This window comes from Diceros bicornis, chromosome 7 (genome assembly GCF_020826845.1).
Source record: "Diceros bicornis minor isolate mBicDic1 chromosome 7, mDicBic1.mat.cur, whole genome shotgun sequence".
In the NCBI taxonomy this organism is placed as follows: Eukaryota; Metazoa; Chordata; class Mammalia; order Perissodactyla; family Rhinocerotidae; genus Diceros; species Diceros bicornis.
This window is the reverse complement of record NC_080746.1, coordinates 73,259,637-73,278,878: the sequence shown is the minus strand read 5'-3', so window position 1 is coordinate 73,278,878 and position 19,242 is coordinate 73,259,637. Positions and strand designations below refer to the sequence as shown.

At 45.8% G+C, this 19,242-nt stretch overlaps 1 protein-coding gene across 1 annotated transcript in view; it reads right to left on the bottom strand.

Annotated features, from left to right (window-relative positions):
* Nucleotides 1-4,940: 4,940 nt before the first annotated feature.
* INSC (INSC spindle orientation adaptor protein) overlaps nucleotides 4,941-19,242 on the bottom strand; it is a 126,973-nt gene continuing 112,671 nt past the window's right edge. Inside the window, exons 10-13 of the mRNA XM_058544693.1 lie at nucleotides 15,530-15,596; nucleotides 12,192-12,347; nucleotides 10,577-10,653; nucleotides 4,941-5,069 (exon numbers count right to left, since the gene is read on the bottom strand). Of these exons, the coding sequence (XP_058400676.1) occupies nucleotides 4,941-5,069; nucleotides 10,577-10,653; nucleotides 12,192-12,347; nucleotides 15,530-15,596 (429 nt within the window). The remainder of the gene's footprint in view (nucleotides 5,070-10,576; nucleotides 10,654-12,191; nucleotides 12,348-15,529; nucleotides 15,597-19,242) is intronic.

The following is a 19,242-nucleotide window of genomic DNA, read 5'->3' as shown; positions in this document are numbered from 1 at the left end:
TGGTTAATTTCCAGCTTTCTGAAAAAGTTGGTTTTGACAATCTTTGCCAGTGTTCTCATTGCTTTTATGGAGGAGTGAATTTTGGGGAGTCCTTACTCTGCCATTCTGGAAACGCTTCCAACATCTTTATTGTAAACTCACGAGCAATCTTGATCCACAACCACTGAGCTAAGCCATTCTTGAAAACCTGACCCACAAGAAATGTAAAACTAAATGATTTTTGTTGATGTTTTAAGCCACCAAATTTTGGGGTAATTTGTTTTGTGCAACAGAGAACATGCAATTAATCACTGCCTTCAAAGTTTTCAAAGGCTGTCATGTGGAAAGAGAGGTGGCCCCTGACATCAGGACTAGGACTATCAGATGAGTTTTCAGATTATGGGTTCATGTAGAGTGGAACTTTATGACCTTGAAGATTGTCCAATAATAGAGTGAGGTAACGGCTTTCACTGGAGATGCTTAAGCAATAATTGAGGATTCCTTTAGAAGGGATATTGTCAAGGGGGTCCAGGCATAAGGAAAGTGAGGTACTGGATCATCTATGTGGTCCTTCACAACTCTGAGATGATACTAAAATGATAGCAGTAATGGTGATGACAACAAGTTACATTTGCACAGAACTTTATAGTTTACTAAGACCTTCCATACAAATTATCTCCCTTAATCCAAACATTAACCCTAAGAGGGATGCCCACCAGGGAGTATTATCCGTTTATAGATAAGAAAATAGAAGCTCATAGAGCTATCATGCATTGTCCAAAGTTAACAATAGGGAAATGGTAGAGCTGGGATTCAAACTCAAGGAGAAATCCACCTGATTCCAACCCATGGTGGTTCTTTCCACCACACCATGCTGCCTACCTATCCCGAAGAATCTGGATGTCCAGGTTTCCTCATCTGGACAGTGAACGTAGCTGCACTCTATCCAATAGGTAGACTTCCTAAAAACCCATTCTCAGCCTTAATTCTGTTCTAGGGATTAGAGAGAGGACAATTTCAACCAGTGTGTGTGTTTCTGGCAAAGGAAATCCTAACTTTCAGATCAATCAGTCACTCACAGTTCTAAGCTAATCTGTGTGACCTGAGCTAACTTGCATCTGCATCTGACCAGTGAGGCCTTTGCCATGGCTTCAGTCATGAAGAGCTATGGTCACAGCTTGACAATGCCCTGCCAGGTCTAGTAGTTGTCTTACACAGAAGGCAGGTTGAGAGTCAGCAGGGTGAGAGTGAATACAGAAAGACCATAGGGCAAAGCCAATGACTGGTGTGGAAGGTGGACCCTCTTCTACCTTCCCCTGGAGCACACCTCTGTCCACAGCCTTTGGTCCCTTCTCCTATGGAAAGCCTCAACCACCCTGATTTCTCCCTTTATAGACCTCTTGTGACTTGAACAGTCTGTTGCACTTGACCAGCTCTGCACCAACTTCTGGGTCCTTGGAATCACTCTATTCAGACAGAGCCCTGTATATCTTTGCCTTTCTTGCTCCAAAGCCTGGGACACATCTACTTCTCTCTCCCCAGGTGCTGTCACCACCCAACCCATCCCTCCTGGTTCTTCTCTCTGAAGCCTGGCTGCAAGAAGGGATGTCATTTCCCTATAACCATATCCTCCTCTGTTCCCTTTCTCTAAAATCAGTCCTATAAATCCCTCAATTGATGGTTTTGCTGCAATCCCAAAGTAATACTGGCTGCTTTCCATGCACCAGCTATGTGCCAGCAATACAAGGCGCGTCCATGTGCCAGCCTCTCAGGAAGGAGAAGGAAAGAATGTAGATTTTTCCACCTGTGCTCATTATTCTCAGTTATCCCTATCCTGACCTCACCCAGATACATTCTCCACTCCTCTCTGCCCTACCCTCTCCCTAAAGGACTGATTCCTGAAGATTCCATAACTCTGGCTCTCTCATCAGAGTATTTAGCCAATGGAAGACACCTGTGGGAGATCAGAGAGTAAGAAGAGAGAGGTCCAGGTATTTCTGTCCTGCTGCTTCCCTACCCAGGCTCCACATCTCTGGCAGTGGCTGAGTCCCTACAGCTACCACCAGGTAGCCCTTCGGCCACAAATCCAGCTCTCAGTGGACTTTGGCAACAATTTGACCTCACCTGACCCTTCTGCCCTGAGGATGGTAGGAGCTTACAATTGTTGCAAGTCTCCGGGTGCCTCAGCGTTCCTCAATAGCTCCCTTAACTCTGCCTACAAGTCTCCAAGTAGTCTCTTTATGAACACTTCATTTTTGAACCATCTGAGTTAAATTCTGTTTCCTACTGGGACCCTGACTGATATACACACATCCCCACAGCAAGTGTTACCATGTAGAGATTTTCAACATATTTGTCACCCAAAGGCTACTCCTCTCCTCTATTCTCTTCCAGTTCTGTCCTATTATTGACCAACTCGCCTGGTATTGAGGAATGGGCAGAGCTTTGACCTTGACCCAAGGGTTTTAGTCCTCATTCTGTGTGCTTTTGGGAAAATCACTTGTTTCCCCTCAACACAGGCCTCAGCTTCCTCACCTATAAAATGTGTTAAACTAGAAGTGTTAAACTAGATCTGCAGTTTTCAAAGTAAGGCACACAATTTCTGGGGGTTCCCAAGACCCTTCAGGAGTTCTATAAGGACAAACCATTTTCATAATAATTCTAAGAAGTTATTTACCTTTTGTAACTTGTTGATTTGCACTAATGGTGCAAAAGGCATGACAAGTAAAATTGTACCTTAGCGTGATCAAGGCAGTGGCACCAAACTGTACTAATAGTCACTGTATTCTTCACTGCCACCTACCTAAAGGAAATTTTTCAAGTGCCAGTTTCATTAGGACTATCCTTGATGAAGGAGTAAAAATTATGAATTTTATTAAACCTTGACTCTTTAGTACATATCTTTTTTTTAATATTCTGGGTGATGAAATGAGAATTACATTTAAGGCACTTCTCCTGTATGCCAAAACAGAAGGGGTTTCAGTTTCAAGAGAACAGTACTTGTCTGACTATTGAATTGCAAAGGGGATGAGTTGCTTTTCCCACGGGACGTGATTTTTCACTTGAGAGAATAACTGACAGAAAAACTATGGTTATTGAGACTAAGGTATTCGGCAGATATTTTCAAAAAAATTAACAAAGTGAACTTGTCATGTCAAGAAAAACAACTGAGAGTAACTGTTGCCAAGGATGACATTGGGGCTTTCAAGCTTGATAGCTCCCCAATACTTAGAGACTTTTCTGATGAGATCAGTTTATGATAGTAACAAAAGTTGTGTGTTGATATTATACGATGAAAGATACCAACATTTGGACAATCTGCATAACTCAGTGAGATATATCAAAAACCTTATTCCTAAAAGTGAGGGTTTTGTATAAAGATTCAGAAGACCTTGGTTTGAATCCAGGGTCTGCCACTTACTTGCTACATCAGCTCCATTGTCGCATCTGAAAAATATGTTTTGTTTTCTCATCTGTAAAACGGGTATAATAGATACCTCACAGAGTTGTATAAGAACTGAATAAATAATATATAGTAATAAATGTTAATGTATATTCCTAAGTTAATATATGGAATGATATAAAACAAGGGCTTAGCACATGGTAAATATTGTATAAGTGTTTGCTACCATTATGATCATTATCATCATCTTCATCACCATTTTAGGTGGGAGGACCCAGACACCACTTTTCTCTATATTACAAGACTTCACAGCAAAGGCTCTAGTCCTCGATATCACCAGGTTCAGATCCTAGTATCTAGCTAGTGACCTTAGGAAGTGATTTAATAACATAGTGACAATCTTACGTTTTTATTATGAGGAATAAATGAGATAATGCAAGATGCTTGCCCAGAACCTGATACATTAGGTTAACTCATTTAGAAGAGTAAAGGAATTCAAGAAATGTTTCTTAAATTGCATAAAATCGTATCACTATATGATGCTATTAAACCTTTCAGAAGGATTCACAGATTTTTGTGAATTTCAAGCAATAGTATTAGTAAATCAGCTCTCTGGAAAAAAACCCAAAAGCTCTGATTTGTAGCATCTGCCAATTTCTGTGGTGTAAATACTCCACCATTGCCAATTTCAAGCTACTCACATGAGGTCACTGAATGTGGAGTTGGGAAGACACGCTCACAATCATCCCTTGTGAGCTGGTATGACCCATCTGCAGCACACCACTGCTTTCAAGGACACTTTTGAAGAGGTATTATTCACTAAAACCTCATCTGAGGATACTATTCACCATGAGGTTCCACAAGAGCAGGGAAGCCAAGAGTTTCTGGAAGCTTTGGAGATCTTTTTGATTTCTTACTAAGTCATTCAGAACTTGAACCATTTATGCACCTATACAAACAATACAACACTCTGTGCAGTTTGAATAGTTGGAAAAGTTTTTGTGGCAGGAAACATTCAGAAGCAAGAAGCTAATCTAAGACATAATTTAATCAGAAAATCCAAGACACATTCTGTATGATTCAATTTATTAAAGAATAAAACTTCCATTCCAGTATATTATGTCCAACTATGAAATTCATTTAAAATCTTTTAGAAAGAGCAAATTCAACTTTAAAAAAACAAAACTGCTGGGCAGTTAAAATACTCTGGTTCTCAAGTTAAAAAAAAAAAAAAGAGGCAAGATGATATAGCAAGAGTAGAGAAAGCAAGACGAAGTGAAATCACCATGACAATCTGTCACATTAGCCACTATGCATTTCAACATCTGTAACTTATAAGTCACAGAAGTCAAAAAAGAAAAACAAAAAAGACTCCCAACGACCACAGACTCCCTGATGATGTTGCTAGAATATTTAGCCCTCTGTCCCTTTCACGTAAAAAATAAATTAAGTATAAATAAGGAGGTGAGGGGGCTGGTGTGTACTCAGGTGTGTTCACAGGTGTGTACTCAGAGGGGGCATGAGAATGGGGCCGAATGCTTTTCCTCACCCACACTCACTACACAAAACTCTCCTCCATGTTGCTGCAGAGTAAGAAGGAGTCCACAAGCCGGGGCTGGACCAGCTGTCGGAAGTCGGAGTCCTGGAGGCCTCCTGGGCAGACCCCAGCCAATCTACGCAGAGCAGCCTGGGAAAAAAGCAGAAGAGATGACACAGGTCAGACTGGGCCCTGCTCAAAGGCATGTATTTCCTTCAACTGCCTTGAGAGATGCATTTCAGGAAGTGGCTCATTTACCAGCCAATTTGAGCTGATCATCACCTTGACGCCTGAGTGATCTGGTCCTTTTGCTCACCTGGTCACCACAGCAACCTTATCACTTGATCACCTGATTTTATCTGCACCTTGGTCATTATGGTGGATGTCATCTGCAAGTCTTCATGATCTTAATAATGGTCTTGCCATCTTGGTTTTTCAGTCATCTTAGGAACTTGGCTGTTTTAAAGATCTGTCATTTTAAGGATCTGGTCAACTTAGTGATACATTTAAGCTCAAGATTTGTTCATCCTAGAGACTGGAACTGCCAGAAGCATCAGTAGAAGTATACAGGGACTTCCTGTACAGTAGAATTATTCCTCTAGGGACTTCCATGTTCCTAGAGGAAACTTAGAACAGCAAGGTTCTGAGCAATGCATTATGGGATGGGAAAGGGGGAAGAGAGGGAAAGGAAGGAAGGAAGGTCATAAAGTTGAAGGAGATGGAGATTCTGCCACCAAGATAGGATGAACAGAAAAGAGAGGTGCAGGCACAATGAAACCACGGCCCAGGTGCCCACACACTGAGCCTTTCACCCTTCCCTGAGTAGGCTAGCCTGTTTATGTCCATGTGCCCCTGCTCAGCTCTTCCTCATGACATGAAGTCCCTTTCCACTCTTTTCTAGCCAGCAGGTGCATTCATCCTGCAAGGCCTGGCCCACTGTCACCTCCTCTGTGAAGCTCTCCCTGATTCCTTGAAGCAGAGCAGTCCCTCCCTCCCCTGCGCATCCATAGCCCCTGGGCTGACCTCCACCTTCTCACACTTGACTGCAACTATTTTTTTGACGTTTATCTCCCACACTAGACTCTGAGCTCCTCAAGAGTAGAGACTCTGTTTTGTTTTTCTCTGTATCTACTGCATGTAGAACAGGAGTTGGCACAGGGCTCAATAAATGTTTGCTGAAAAAAAATGAACAAATGAAGTGCTTTAAAATTGAGTCCTACAGCTAGAGCTCCCTGAAACTGTAAATGTAAGCTGTGCACCTACCTAGACCTCTTTCCCTGTTAGCTGAGGCAATGCATGCTAAGTGCTCAGTGAATATTAATTCCTTCCCTCTTCCTGAGCCTGTGCACAGCAGGGAACAACGTAGAGCTTAAGGCTGCTGTTCCCCTGGGAAACAAGGATAGGGGGCTGGAATGGCAGAAGAAGGAAAGGAGGAGAAATGCCAACACTTACTGTGCATCTCCACATAGTATTTCCTTTAATCCCTAGAGGATGCTACAATGTATCATTATCTCCATTTGGAAAATAAGGAGACTAAGGCTCAGAGAGGGAAGTGCCCTTCCCAAAATCACACAGCAGTCCGACTCCAGGGCCCTCATACCTACACACACACGCAGGATGCTGCAAGCCCAGGACACTAGATTATATTGAGTACAAGGCAGGCATGGAGCTCATTACCTAGACATGGAGGGTAACCTATGACTGAGAAATCTGGCCATGCTGGTGAAAAGAGAGGATGGCTTAAGCTGATTATTAGACTAACAGGCCCTGCCATGTCCAAACTGGATCAAGGAGAAGGGATATGTATGTCTGTGCACATGAGCAGGGTCTGAGGCACTAGTGGCAAGAAGTAGACTCCATGAGACTGTCTCTCCCAGGGTATGATTCCCTCAAGGGCTAAAGAGGCGAAACTCCATAACACGTTCTCGTTCCTCTTGGCTCCCACTGGGAGGAATAACTCCATTGTCCTTGAGTTGTTACAGTAAATGTGGAACCAGGGGTCTTCAGCAGAGGATATGAGGCCATCGACGTATTTTATATCATCAGGGATAAACATAAAGCAAGAGAGAAGGAAGAACAAAGAGATACAAAGAAATAGAGAGAAAATAGACCCAAGAGGAGAGAAAATGAGATAGCAGAAAAAACAGCAGAGAGACAGAGAAAAAGAAACAACAGAGAAATGGAACAAGAAAGAAATATTCAAACAGAGAGACAGAGTTGAACTTGGTGAAAGAAAAGAGACCAGGCATGGAAGGGAGATGGAGAGAGGGAGAGAGAGCGACACAGTAAAAGAGAGCACCCTGAGGTGGGAGGGTAATAGGAGAGAGGTAGGAGGAGGTGAGGAGGCAGAAAAAGGAGGATGAGGAAGGAATAGAGGGGAGAGGGCTGCAGGAGATAAAAAGAAGAGGAGGAAAGGAAAGGAGAAATAGAAACCGTAAGAGAAGAGGCAACTCTAGAAAGAAAGAAAAGCAATAAACAAAACACAAGAGAGAAAGAGAGAGAAAGAACTAGAAACAGACCTGAAAAAACAGAAAGGCAAGCAGACACCCTCTTCTTCCCAGGGTCCCCAGATAGTCTGCAGGACATGAACCCAAGCCAACTCAGAGCACCCCTCCCTCAGCATCCAGGAGCTGAAATGACCCTTCACCCTTCCGAAGCCTTTCTCTCAGCATCTGCTTTCCTTGGAGGGTTAATAGCCAGTCATCCCAGGATCTCATTCCCAGACAGTCTGAGAACACTGAGCATTAAACCAGCGCTGCAGCCCACTGACAGCTGCTTCATTAAGGAAAAATCAATTCTGTTTGCGAGAGGCAATCTGCTCTGCCACTTTCCCAGACGTGGGAGATAGTAATTGAAATGCCTCCCTCCACCTGAAGAGAGACTCTGACACTGGGAAGAAGGCCTCAGAGAGGATGGGAGAGGTGCCTCCAACTCCATCCACCAGACTGGGCTCCCAGTGGCCCCCATCTCACCAGCCAGGGGCGGCACTCATATGTGGAGCCCCTCCTGGGAGCCAAACCAGGAACACCCACCAACACTGGGGCTGGGGGTGGGCAGACAAGTCCTATCAGTTCCTCAGCCAGGCAAGAAACAGTCACCAAACCCAAGGTCCTATGGAGATACAAAGTGCTGCGAAAGGGCCCTGGCCCTAAGAAGGTTCCAGGCTAGAGGGGGAGATATACAAACGTTCCACATGAGCCAAGGTAGGGACACCAGGGCCATGAGACACGGAGTGAGAAAGCATGGTGGGAAACAAGATGGTTCCGTCAAAAAGTCAAGACCTTCAGGATCAGGCAGGCCTGTGTTTGAATTCTAAGAGCCTCTCTCAAAACATCTGGAACACTGGATAATACAACCTGCCTCCTACTGGGAAAACAAAATCCAAGCAGGTAGGCCCAGCTACACACTGTGTACTCTGTGTCTCTGAGGCACGGAAAGCTCCTGGGAAGCTTCCTGGAGGAGAAGGATTTCGACCTGAAGGAGGAGCCGAGCTGGAGAGCGGGCATCTGCATGGGCCAAGGGACAAGGCACAGCGTTGGGTGGCTCAGGGCACTCTGGCCTAGAAGGCAGATGGGGCCTAGAGGCGGTGGGAGGCCTTCAGACCCCTGGTGGGTGGGAGCCAGACTGTGAAGAGCTGAGGTCATAGGTAATAGGGAGCTGTGGAATAGTCCATCAGGGAAGTGTTGTGATTGTAAACTGTCCGTGAAGAAAACGGGCCCAGCAGCCACATGGAGGATGGATTAGGAAGGGAGGAGCTCTCTTGGGCATCCAACAACTCATCCAAAAGGGGAAATGTAATCTCTTTTCCACTGGAAAGTCCTTCAAGTGATTGGAGACAGTGGCCAAGCCCTTCCGTGTGCTCTCCTTCAAACCAACAGTAAAAATGGAAAAGGAACCATAAGAAACCCACATATCTGAGGAGCTCTTTGGTTTCCTCAGGGCCTGTTCAGCGTTAGGCAGTTGCTGGTGGCCGAGTTGTGAAGGTAATGGTAGTTGGGGCCAATGATTATATGCTTCCCAGGTATTACTTCTCTCCATTTTACTCACTAGACCAGACAGAATTACGAGGCTCTGTGAACATGGATGAAAAAAATTCCATCTTTACATTCACTAACCTCTAACTGAAACTTAGCGTTCCCTTCAGTTGTGAATGTAGCAACAAACCATGAAGTCTCAGCAATCCCTATGACTTGTTCACCAACAGACATCACAGATACGTTCATATCCTGTTACAGTCTCTGGAGGTACCTTCACATATCCCGAACGCTCATCGCTAGTCAAGGTTACAACACTTAGTAGACCCACTGCTAGATCTCACTTAATGTATTAACTAAAAAGTACATATATTAATAAATCACATTTAAACACTAATAATTATTTTAATATGATTAGTTTCCTTTTTAATTCTATATATTTTATTTTATGCATTTAAAACATTATTCTGAGAAGGGGTCCATAAGCTTCACCAGATCACCAAAGACACAAAAAAAGGTTAAGATTGCTCTGCATGTACCAGAAATAAGAGCCCAATGAAAGCAGAGACTTTTGTCTTTTTTTTCCCACAGCTGTATCGCCACAGCCTAGAAGAGTACACGGCCCATAGAATCACTCAGTAAATATTGATTGAATAAAATTTACAGCACTTAGTGATCTACCCAATGTCACATAGCTCACTAATGGCAAAACTAAGACAGGTGTGTCTGACTGTAATGCCCTGCTGTTTCTATGACCATATAAGGACCATCAGGAGCTCCCAGAAATGAGAGGAGCCCAGCTAAAAAAAAATGATGGGGTGAGGCGGGGACTTCACTGTGAAAACAGCTTGAAGGACATTTAGATCCATCACTTCTCCCTAGCTTTCCTTCACGACCAGTCAAGGATCTGGCACTTCCTTCTGGAAGTTAAATGGTTGTTTATACAATAGCTTCCTTGCTCCTTGATGCTTCCAACTAGAAGCTGCCCCGCTTTGGGATTGGTTCCAGCCCCAGCAGGGAGGAGCGTAGAGACAACGCATGCATTCCCCTTTTGGTACTGCTGATTTTTTCATGGTGGCCCAAAGCATGGAGAAGAAGTTGGGTGGGGACTTCCTGAGATGTACTTGCCTGGTTCAGGGTGAAGATTCTGGGGCTGGCTGAATAATATTCTGTCCTTTCCTTTTGCCTCCAGTCCTAATCCACAAAGAAGGGGGAGCTACAAAGCTGTAAAAGCACCAGTAGAGGGGCTCTGTCCAAGGAGGGAAGGAGCCTTTTCTCAAATGTCTGCTTTGGAACAGGCAGGAGACACTCATCCCTGAGCTCTCATGTGCTGCGAGCACCATGGTGTCACTAACACCACCAACCATTCTACTGGCCAGCTGCTCTGGTCTTCAGCTGCCGTTAAGATTCCCCAGAATCTCGGAGACTCATGGTTACTAAAAGTGTTGGTGGGGAGTTCCTCAGCCCTCTATCTTTCACATATATGACCTCAAATAATTTTCTTCACAATTTTATGAATTAAGTGAAACAAGTATTACTCTCATCACCATTTTAAAGAGAAATGTTGAAGCCCGGAGAAGTTTCAAGGCTCACCCAAACCAACTGTGGCATGGACCATTCTCCTGACCCCTGGTCTGCAATCCCAAAGCCCAGGGAGAAAGCTGGGGAAGACTGAGAACTCACCAGGCAGGCCACCAGCACGGCGTCACTGCTGTTCCTCTCACAGGGCGATCGGCAGAGCTCGATGAGGCGGGACATACCTGTGTGAGACACAGGGAAAACCTCACGCCCAGGACAGGGAGCACCTAGCCAGGCCTGACCTAGAGGTGCTCCCCGTCTCTCACGCGCAACCTTCTGCATGGAGCCCTGTCGAGGCAGGTGGCTCTCAGGGCCCCGTCAACCCGCCAATCGGTCAGGGAAGGGGGCTGAACCCACCTGGAGGAGATTATGGTGGAGACTTTCTGCTCCCTCAGGTGTGAACAGACCCTGGGCAGGGCCAGGATGAGCTGGAGCATCAAAACCAAACCCCTAAGTGCCAACACTGGCCAGGACTGAGCCCAGGTAAGGGGCAGAGGTCTGAGCAGTAGAAGACACTGCAGGTCTTTCTGAGAAAGAATTTCCTGTGTAGATACTTCTGATTTTACCAGAGCTATGTTTAATGTTTACATCAGTGGAATTTTCCAGTACTCTTTTTTTTCCAATTGCCTATTTCAGTCAGAAAATATATTGTGGCTAAAATTACATGAAACTACAGATTGAGTAGGTTGTTTCCTAGGCCTTTACAGAGGAAAGTTTAATAAACGACTGCTTTTCAATGCAAATTGACTTTTTCAAACTCTAAAAACAACAACAACAACAAAAACTCCTTATAAGATAAAGTAACAAAAGGTGTGTGGACACATTCTACATGTTTATCCTCTAAAATCTTTACAGAGCTGGAACCCTCTGCTGTCATAGGGCCACCTCTTGCCACCCTTGGTGTACCTGGACGATCGGTAACATTGCCAAGCCCATTCTCACGCCTCTGGAGCGCTTGCCCAGCCTTTACACTGGAATAACTCCTCAAACCACAGCTGAAGACTCACCTCCTTGTTAAAACATTCTTTGACACCCTCAGATAAATGTGGGCTCCCTCTTCTGCGTGCCAAACGTGCCATGGGCAGGCTTTGAGCACCATTCTTTGACACTCTAGTGCAAATATTTCTTTCCATAGCTGCCTCCCTCATTAGGCTGTAAGCCGCTGCAGTCAGGACAATGTTATAATCAATGCCATATGCCCAGCACGCAGAATAGAGCCTAGCATAGAGTGGGTGCTCTGAAAATATTTGTTGGGTAAATAAGTTACTAACTGAATGACTGGGTGATTTAATGAGTGAACTAATAAATGAGTTAATGATGAATGAATAAAGTAATGAATGAGTTAATGAATGAATGAATGAAAGGATGAATTAATGAGTGAATGAACAAATGAGTAAGCAAATACTTGAATGAGTAAATGAATGAGAAAGTGAATGAATGAAAGAATGGGGTTCTAACTATCAGGAAGTCTTCAGGTGAGTCGCTCTTCTGGCCAGCTTAACCCCTTCTGGGCCCTTCCCCTCTCTTGGTTCAGTCCCAGGTGAAAGCAAGCCAGACTAGGGGCTGTACCCAGGGCTCCCTCCCAGCATTTCCCAGCACCCAAGAATGGGGCTCACACCAGCCAGCTCCTGCTCTGAGTCCTCTTTGCCACTGTGAAATCAGGGCTGCACCTGTCCCCAAGCCCCCCAGCTCCACTCCTCCCACAGCCAGCACCACTTACAGCTCAGCCGCACCGCCTCCCGTGCCACATCCGGGTCCCGGCTGAGACGGGCCAGGGTCACGGCAGCCTTCTGCTGGACTCGCTCGCAGGCCGCCACCTCGGCAGGGGTCCCAGACCTTGGCTTCTCGGACAGCATGCCCATGATAAGCTGGACCCCTGGGTGGCAAGTGATGAACAGTTGGTACCCACCCCAGCAGGGAGCCTTTCCCTTGGGGCCAGCTGGATGGATGGCTAGAGGGCCCAAGCAAAGGCTGTCGGGACGACTTAAGGGTCTCAACCCCGGGAGGAAGCTGGGCAAGGCTTCTCACCTCTGCCCTGGGGGTGTCTCTGATTCCATGTGCAGAGTCACTATACCTGGAAGGGACATCCCTGTTTATTTTTTTTAATGCTGTTACTGAACTTTTACTACATGCCTGATGCTGTGCTAAATGTACAGTAAACACTTGATCCTCTAAAATCTCCCAATAGCCCCATGAACTAGGAACTATCATAATTCACTTTGAGGCCCAGAGAGAAGTGAAGCATCCTGCCCAGGGTCACACAGTTAGCAGCTGGGGAGCTGGTATCAGAACTCAGATCATCTGGTTACTCTCCATCACCTCTTCCCCTCTGATGCTGGCTGCATCTGAGACAGAGCCAGAGATGATGGGTCCCCCCTGATGGCAGGTGACCCAGTCTAGATTGGATAATCACTAGAACTAACGTTTTAGAGGGGATTCACATACTGGAAGAGGGTGGAGTAGTTGGACTGAAAGATTTAGGCCTGAATTGCCCCATTTCTCCCTCCTACAGGTCCTAGGGATTCTGCAGGCCCTGCCTTTCTGAGCCCCTATTAACTCTACCTTTACATACTCTACTCTAATCTTGGTGCCCAGTGCTTCTCTCCCCAAACCTTCCCCCTGGCTGCTGAACGGATCATGGTCTTCAGGCTCCCTATGCCCACAATGTCTCTAAGACAAGGTCTGTTAACTTCCTGATGTAAGTATTATGGCCCATGGGGACATGAACATGAACAGGGGATACCAAAATGACCACTTCAGGAAATGCCACAAGCTTAAGAAATTTTACTAACTCTTTCTGGTCAAGGTTCCCATAAAGAAGCCATTTTCCTAACCCTGGCTTTGCACCTAGAATCTGACCAGGAATAGTTTCTCCATCCCAGCAGGAAAGCTCCACAGGGCAAGGACTTTTGTCCATTTCCTGCACAGATATACCTAAAGTACCCAGAATAGTGCTTAGCTCAAATATTTGTTGAATGAATATCAAATAAGTGAATGTGAACAGACTCATGTGAAAAGCCTTACAAATATATAAAAACAATGTTTCCCTTAAATATACACTTTTATAAGTCTTATCCAGAAAAAGATAAGATGTTATGAAATTGGGGCTGCCTAGGAAAATCTAGAATGTTTCCTAAGTTCTGGCCGGGCTCCATGCCAGAAACGTTGCCTGAGAGTGGTAGGGAGTTACAGGTTAAAGACCAGCCCCCAGTGCCACGTTCCCTCCCCAACATTCTCTCCAGCTCAGCCCCAGCCCCAGAGGGAGAAAAAGGGGAATACTGATGCCAACAGATTGACGAGTAAGAGCCAGGGCTGCCCTGGCCTGCCTCCCAGTGTAAGGATGACCAGCGGCCACGTTCTCTGACCTCCTGGTATGGCCCCCTTCATCCATCCCTCCCCTACCAAAACTCACACACAATTTAGGACAGGACAGACAAAGTCACCAGGCTGTCAGGGCAAGGCATGTCAGAGTCGCAAGCATCCTCGTAAGAGGACTGCCTTTCAAAGCCCGGCCTGCACAACAGGGCTTGCCATGTCCAGTTCAGGAGTCCTACTGTCTTCTGGTGACCCCTGGCTGTGTCACCACCATTGCTGATCCCTCAAATTCTGCCCACCTTGGTAAATAGTCTCTTCATCCAACTCTTTTCAATTAAACCCTGCGAGACTGTTTCCTGAAAGAGCAGATACACTGAGCACAGTGCTCATTCTGTGCCAGATACTCTTCTTATTTGTTTTATATTGATCCTCACATCATCCTTATGAGGCAGATATTACATTTTTTCCCATTTTGCCAATGGAAAAACAGAAGTCATGTGGCTAATAAATAACAGAGCCAGAATTCAAGCCCAGACAGTCTGTGTCCAGCTTTCACAATCTTAGTTACTATGCCATCCTCCCTCTGTGGCATTGTTTTATTACAGATGTCACATTTTTGTCATGTTATCCCTTTTGTCTTCTAGACTGTGACATCCTCCATTGTTAGCACAATGCCAGGCACACAGTAGGTCTCAATAACTGTTAACTGAATGAGTCAGTTAATAGTGCTTCGTAAACCATAAAACCCTCTACAGATGCCAGCTATTCCAACCCCAAATCCATAGGCCTTGGAGACGTACTCCCACTGACCACTTGAACTTGAGGCTCTGAGGACTAAAGGAACAGGCCACATGTCATACCCCTCAGCCTCCCAGCCTCAGCTGGCTCAGTAAAGCTAGTCATTATTGGCTCAATCACATAAAATCAACACAAAATGATGTCTTTCAATTAGTAACAGAGCAATGGGGGATGGGGAATGTGTATGTTCGTTAAGACAGCAGGGCAACCTGGGAGAAGGGGGTTTAACAAGAGCAGAGGCAGCTGGCCCAGGCTCCAGATCACTCGTCCTCATTAGCGTCTCTGGTTTCCAACTGGTTGCTAATTGCTCCCTTATTTCCTAGTCACAGGAAGCCCTCCCCACTCTGTCCCCAGCTGCAAGGCTGCTGACCTGTCCTCCAGCAGAGACTACTTAGATCAGCTTCCTGGCCAAGGAAACCTGGCCCCCCACAACTGGACCTTGGTGACACTCTCAGCACAAGGTGGGAGTAGGGGAGCAAGTGGGAAAGAGATGCCCTCAGGTGAGGGGTCAAGGGATTCAGCTTGCCCTGACCTGCTCCCCCACCCTCACCCCTTCCCAGGCACTTCAGCTTTCTACTGAGGCCAAATCCAATACGATAGGAATGATTTAAAGCTGAATGCATCCTCTTGTAGGAATAGATTTTTACTTCTTGGATCATAATGAAATCGCTGTCTTCTCTTCAGCACCCTAGTTAAAACGGTAACTGCCACCCCTGCCTTGGGTCTACCTTACCCGCTTCTTTGCTTTATTTTCTGCATGGCACTAACACCATAGGACATTCTCCCTTTTCTTTTTCCTTGTCTGTCTCCCACTGAAATTGAAGCCCCGTGAAGGCAAGCGAACATTTATATATTGGCCCAGTTGCACACAGAAGCACACGTATATGTGCTCATGCAAATGTGGAGACCCACCTGTACAAATTTACATACTGCTGAAAGACATACCATTCTCCTGAATGATGTCAGAGGCACACTGCTCTAGGACAGACATATTTGCCAAGATGGTCACAATCTGGAAAAGAGGATTGAGAAGCTAAGAAAATGGGCACACCTGAGCCAAAAGGTGCTCTCTGCAGACAGGGAAGCCAGGGGCTACAAAGCCTTCCTCTATCCCATGTCTCCTTACCGTCCACCTGGCCCATCTTTCCACGGTATTTTCTGCCATCCCCATGGGCTTCTGCCACCAGAAGTGTTTCTCCAGGGACCGATGCCCATTCACCATCACGTGGCCCTGGGATGGCTCCCAGGCACCCCAGGACCCCACTGGAGAGAATAGTGTCACCTGAGTGAAGATTGGGGTCCCATAATCTTTCTGTAGGGTCCCTCTGGCCCCAGGCCCTGAAACGCAGACAGAACTGGCAGGTTCCTGGCTAGCCCCTGCCCTGGGTTGGGTTCTCCCCATCCTAGCTTCTTGGTCTCATACTGAGCCCTACCTACTTTCAATCTGAAATTAATGGAGACTAAGGTCAAGTTAGAGAATGTGAGCAGGATGAAAGGGCAGCATTGTACCCTGAGCATCAGGTATTGTATGGACTCTGATGAGCAAGTTCACGCTCAGCCACACTTTACAAGTCTGTGGCCTGCAAACCTTGCTTGTTGGTCATCCCTGAAGGGCTCTACTTGTAGTAAAGGGATGCTGCCACCAGGAGACAGTGAGCCTTGCTACCACCTCATGGGCTGGGCAGCCAACAGCCCATCCCATCCTTACCCTCTGGCAAAGTCAAGGTTGCAGGGAGAACTCACAGCACAAAGCTGGATTAAGCAATGGACCATCAAGAGACCCACTACAGACCCCAAACTGTACAGGGTGCCAAAACACCACCAGAAAGTATTGGAAACTTGGCACCTGTTAACGTAGATACCACCCATGACCATGCTCCTGACATAAACAGCAAAAGGAAAATCCACTCACCTCCACAGAAGCAGACAGCACTCTCAAGTGGTAATGAAAATAAATAAAATAAAATAAAAAACACTTCTCGGGCCGGCCCCGTGGCTTAGCGGTTAAGTGCACGCGCTCCGCTACTGGCGGCCCGGGTTCGGATCCCGGGCGCGCACTGACGCACCGCTTCTCTGGCCATGCTGAGGCCGCATCCCACATACAGCAACTAGAAGGATGTGCAACTATGACATACAACTATCTACTGGGGCTTTGGGGAAAAAAAGGAGAAGGATTGGCAATAGATGTTAGCTCAGAGCCAGTCTTCCTCAGCAAAAAGAGGAGGATTAGCATGGATGTTAGCTCATGGCTGATCTTCCTCACACACACACACAAAAACACTTCTCATTGGTGTAGGCCTATCTCTCTTGAAAGGTTTCTTCAAAGCTTGTGACACGGTTAACTGGAGGCCGTGCCCCCACCTCTGAGGCAGCAGCTGACAGTCTCCTGAGGACGGTGCAGGCAGCTTAAATATTGAAACTAGATAATGCATACTAACGTGATGTTACCAAGAAAGAGTATTATCTAGATTTCAACTGGTTCAATGTTGGCATGTTATTCTGGATAATAAATGCATATGACAAATCTCTTTTAAACAGAAACAAAAATGTTTGCCATATTAATAGAATGTCTACCTGCCCCCTTCCCTACTAAACACATGTTGAAAAGGGACACGTATTCTTAGGCTACTGTGGCATCCGTGTGTGCCAGCCCCTTCCAGCTCAGACCTGGTCAGGGGCCTGGCTGGGTAAGCAAGACTGGGTGGGTTGCCAGGGGAGGGGCCAGAGAATACCCCAAAAACTTCACCCCCAAGGCAACTCTGCCTCACTGGGATGTTTTATAAAGAGAATGACAATCTCCTATTTGCATTTTAGGAAGATAGGTTTAGTCCTTGGAAGCTCCCCTCCGCCCTTTAAGATTGTGAGTGTTTGTGGGCTGAGTGGAAGGACTTAAAGTAAAAATATGAGTTGAAGAAGCAGTCAAAAAATCAAAGGTTTCCCAAGAGGCAGAAAGCACACAGTCTTATGAGGAAGGAGACACAGGCCAAGACTGTGTCAGACTGCAGTACATTTGGCTTTTTCTGGGCTGTGAGCAGGAGCAGGGAGCATGGCCTCTGTTCCCACCACACGGGGGCCGCTACACTCCACCCACCACTAGCCTGGCCTCTGAATAAAGACACCAGCTTGACATACAGACCCGAAAGAGAAGGAGTGAAGGAAGGAAGGAAGGAGAGAGGGAGCGAGGGAAGGGGGGAGGGAGGAAGGAAGAAAGGGAGGAAGGGTAAAATGAAAAAGGAAAAGGAAACCTTTGTCTGCAGCATCAGGTTCATCACATGGCAATTATTAGCTGTGTCACAGGCACAGGTAGGTCTTTGTGTCAGACTAATTTAGATCCTGTTAATGAAAATTACTTCCTCTTTCCAGAGACCGTACCCCATGTGGTTTTCTGAGGTGCAGATGAAGAACTCAATTAAGCACAATTTGAATAAATGCCAATTATGCCCTGCTCTGAGTCCCCCTTTTGAAACATCCTTGTATGCACTGTGCTGCAGAGGGGAAGGGGGTCAACGTTTCTCCTCAGAGTCAAGCCCAGGGCTGAGATTTTAGGGACAACTGGTTTACCTTGTTGGTACAAGATAGCAGTGCTGTTGGGGGACAGAGTACAGGAGCCACGCAGTTTTCCCCTGGTCCAGGCTAATTCATGCCTGTCTGATGGTTTTCAGTTAAGTCCTATTCCTCCTGAGTGAAGGGCACTATTCTCTCCACAGTTATTTGGTGAAGACAGAGGAGATCAGCCTCAAGGAGGCCCCCAGCGAGAGGCAGGGTAGCGTAGTGGCTAAGCACATGGATCGGGCTAGTCCCAAATCTTGGCTCTATCATTTACTTTCCATATGATCTTGGCCAAGTTGCTCACCCTTCTGTGCCTTGGTTAATGAAGGTCTATTCGTTTTTTATTGCTGCTAAAACAAATGACCACAAACTTTGCGGCTTAAAACAACACGATTTTATCTTGCAGTTCTGGAGGTCAGAAGTCCTAAATGGGTCTTATGGAGCTAAAATCAAGGTGTTGACAGAGCTGCATTCCTTCTGGAGGCTCTAGTGGGGAATCCATGTCCTTGCCTTTTCCAGTTTCTAGAAGCTACTCACATTCCTTGGCTCTTAGCACCATATCATTCTGACCTCTGCTTCCTCAATCACATCTCATTCTCTGCCTCTGACCCTGCTGCCTCCTTCTTAAAAGGACCCTGGTTGGCCCACATAGGCCCACATGGATAATCCAGCATAAAATTCCTATACCAAGATCCGTAACTTCATCCCATCTGCAAAATCCCTTTTGCCACGTAAGGTAGCATATTCACAGGTTGTGGGGATTAAGATGCAGACATCTTTGGGGTCCATTATTTGGCCTACTACAGAAGATAAAAATAAGATAATTCATAAGACTGTTGTGTGTATTAAACGACTTACTGTTTTGTCAAGCACCCAAAATGTTTGTTAAATAAAATGAGTATAACTTGCCTCTGGAGAACAGAGCCTGAAAGTACCCAGATCTTAAAAGACCATGTTGGTTTATAACATTGTATAAATTTCAGGTGTACATCATTATACTTCTATTTCTGCATAGATTACATCATGTTCACCACCCAAATACTATACAATGTTATAAACCAATGTTACTGCAATAAACAAAAAATTAAAAAAAAAAAAAAAAGACCGTG